This window comes from Oryza sativa, chromosome 11 (genome assembly GCF_034140825.1).
Source record: "Oryza sativa Japonica Group chromosome 11, ASM3414082v1".
In the NCBI taxonomy this organism is placed as follows: Eukaryota; Viridiplantae; Streptophyta; class Magnoliopsida; order Poales; family Poaceae; genus Oryza; species Oryza sativa.
The window spans coordinates 6,051,794-6,055,153 of NC_089045.1; the positions used below are offsets into that span (position 1 = coordinate 6,051,794).

Genomic DNA, 3,360 nt, shown 5'->3' on the forward strand with positions numbered 1-3,360 from the left:
AACATGCACGTTGAGATTGGACGCGGTGACGGGTTCTGATCGCACCCATGCTAATTCGTATAGTCTGAGCGCGGTCGACCTATGATGTCAGTAGAAACTGCTTTCTAAACCATCAAAGAGTTTATTTGCACTGTTTTAGAACTTGGGGAGATATTATACATGGTTTTGTGGTTGAAAATTGCATACGCCAAAAGATGAAAACTTTTGGCCCACGTGAAAACTTCCTAGATATGTCCCACACAAAAGTAGCCCAACTAGAGCCTACGCAGGCCGATCTAAGATGCGGCCCACATAGAACCAAACGAGCCCAAGTGAGAATGATCCAGCTGTCGAAGCCATCGGCCTAGACTAGAGCCTACTTAGACCAATCAGCCACCAATTTTGCTATATAGGCCCCGTTTGGCATAGCTTCAGCTCCCAACTTTAACTTACCTAGAGCTGGAGCTGTGCCAAACGGTACAAATTCTCTGTTTTCTAGAGCGGAGTTCACAGAGCAGCTCCATAAATTTGTACTACGGGGGTGGAGCTGGGTTTTTGCTGCTCCACAGCTCTACTCCACCCCAAAAGATCTACTACCCTTTAAATTTTTGATGTATTTACACAAAAATGCCATTGAACTACCCCAAAACTCCTCCTCACATTTTCTCTCCTCCCGTCTTCTCCGGCAAGATCCTGCGGCGGGCGGGCTGGCAGCGCTGGCGCCGGCGGCAACCAACGACGGTCGGGCAGGTGGCAGCGGCGCGGGGGCTCGGCGGCGGTGCGTGGCCTGGCCGACGGCGCGTGGGCTGGCCGACGGCGCGCGGGCTGGTCGGCGGAGCGGGGGCTGGCGGTGGCGCGCTGGCTTGGTGGCGGAGCGGGGGCTGGCGGCGGCGTGCGGGCTAGCCGGCTGGCAACGGGGATTCTTTATTTTCTTTTTTTTTTCAATTTTTTTCAGATCTGGAGCTAGAAGGTTACCAAATATTTCTGATGGGTCTGCAACTCCAACAGGAGCTAGCTCTAACTAGAGTAGAAGTTTAGAGCTGGGAGTTAGAATTTGGAGCCTTACCAAACGGGGCCTATTTATCGATAAATTTTATTTCAAAAATTTAACATGTGTAAACATAGTACAATCATAATATAATTACATCGTAACTTGTATTTAACTTTTATGTGTTTTGGCGGCATGACAAAAAAAGTTGCTAACAATTATACCACGATTATACTGTATTTATATCTGAAAAATTTTTTGAAGAAAATTCGTCACAAAATATATAGGTAGTTCCGAAGTTCTAGATGAGGCTGCGTTCTTAGGTGAAGGTTGGGAACCCTCACCCCGACACGAAAAATTAGTATGTGTGATTAATTAATTGTTAAAAAATTTAAAAAGAATTAATATGATTTTTTAAGTAATTTTTTTATATAATTTTTTTTTTATAAAACACATACCGTTTAGCAGTTTAGAAAACGTGCGCGTGGTAAACAAAAGAACGAGGTTGGGAACTTGAACTTAATAACACAGCCTGAGTGGAGAACAGTGGAGCATGACACAAATCTTGAATCCTCTCTCGAATTTGACCTGTACTCACCCTCAATTCCTCAAAGGACGGAGAGATTTTCAGAAAGAAAATCGCCAACCATGAGAGATGGAAGAACTGCCACGCATTTCTACCCTCGATATTCCTCCAACAAATCAATCCAACACCACCGATCCAATCGATCACCAACCTCCGATTTCGACATGGCCCGACACAGTACACCCGCCCCCTAACTTTTGCTTAACTCGCACTGATCATCATATGCATAAAGCATATCAAAGCTACTGTCCTGTCAACCTCTACCACCGCACATCTCACATACTCATCTTTTTTTTAAAGATAATAGAATATAATCCCGGCCTTTGCTCAAAGAGCTACAGCCAATTATTACACCAACTCAATAAAAACTCACACATGAATAAACAAAAGCACAGACGAACTAATAAAAACTCATACAGCATAAAAAGAACACAAAAATTATTAATAAATTCTACTTGTGAATCTCACATACTCACCTGCTGATGGACCATCTCAATAGTGCCAATGGCGCCATCCACCATTACAAAGGTGTCTCCACCGATCGAACGTTCGACGTCGAACCACCACTAGCTAACTAGCTAGCCATGCCCCTCCTGCTGCAGCTGGTGCTCGCCGTCGCCGCCGTCGCCGTCGCCGTTGGCGCGGCGACGACGACGACGACGCACACGCGGTTCTACATGCACGACACGGTGACCGCGTCGGCGTCAGGGGGCGGGCCGGCGGCGACGGCGGTGCGCGTGGTGAGGGGCGCGGCCGCGGCGGCGCTGCCGGGCGATGCGGTGAACCGGTTCGGCGACCTGTACGCCGTCGACGACCCGCTGACGGACGGCGCCGACGCGTCGTCGTCCGCCGCCGTGGGGCGCGCCAGGGGGTTCTACATGTTCGCGTCGCGGACGGACTCGGCGCTGCTGTTCAGCGCCACCATGGAGTTCACGGCGGGGGTGCACCGCGGCGGCGCCGTGTCGGTGCTCGCCAGGGACGCCATACTCGACGAGGTGAGGGAGCTGCCGGTGGTCGGCGGCGCCGGCGTGCTCCGCGGCGCCGCCGGGTACGGCCTCCTCAGGACGCACTCCTTCAACGCCACCACCAACAACGCCGTCCTGCAGATCGACATGTACCTCACCGTGTAGAAGATCGACTACAAGTTCTTGCCCACGATCTGAATTAGTTGCAGTTACCGTGTACTTACCGACTACAAGTTGCTCAAAGGTGTTGATTCCATATATTTTCATTCCACGGAGGAGGAAGAATTTGTCGGTTTTAAATGAATTAGCACATATGAGTCAATATTTATGAGTGGTTTTGTAATTGTATAGGTTCATTACAAGCTAAGAGTTCAAAGCTTGTCTTATACTCCCTCCGTTCATGTTATAAGATGTTTTGACTTTACACAAAGACAAACTGTTTTAAGTTTTACCAACTTTATAGGAAAAAAGTAGTAATATTTTCAACCCAAAATAAATTTATTATAAAAATATAATTAATTATTAATTTAATGGAACTAATTTGGTAATTTAAATATTACTATATTTGTCTATAAACTTAGTTAAACTTTAAGTAATTTGACTTTGACTAAAGTTAAAACATCTTATAACCTGAAACAGAGGGAATAATTAATTAGACATCTATTGTTCCTATCCTTAGTTTTTCTTAAAATAAGTTAATCAATAAATTTTTCTTGGTATTGCACAAAGGGAATATGTATTTATTTTGGGATAGAGAGTATATATGGGGAAAATATGTAGTACAAATCACATATGTAGTGGAAACATGGAAACTACCGTTGGATCGAGAAATGAACGTCCTA

At 46.1% G+C, this 3,360-nt stretch overlaps 1 protein-coding gene across 1 annotated transcript; it reads left to right on the top strand.

Moving 5' to 3' along the window:
- The first annotated feature begins 1,856 nt into the window (after window positions 1-1,856).
- LOC4350075 (dirigent protein 1) lies at window positions 1,857-2,906 on the top strand. The gene has a single exon (XM_015760540.3). It carries the CDS (start codon window positions 2,138-2,140, stop codon window positions 2,681-2,683), a length of 546 nt encoding a protein of 181 aa, XP_015616026.2. The 5' UTR covers window positions 1,857-2,137; the 3' UTR covers window positions 2,684-2,906.
- The last annotated feature ends 454 nt before the right edge of the window (window positions 2,907-3,360 follow it).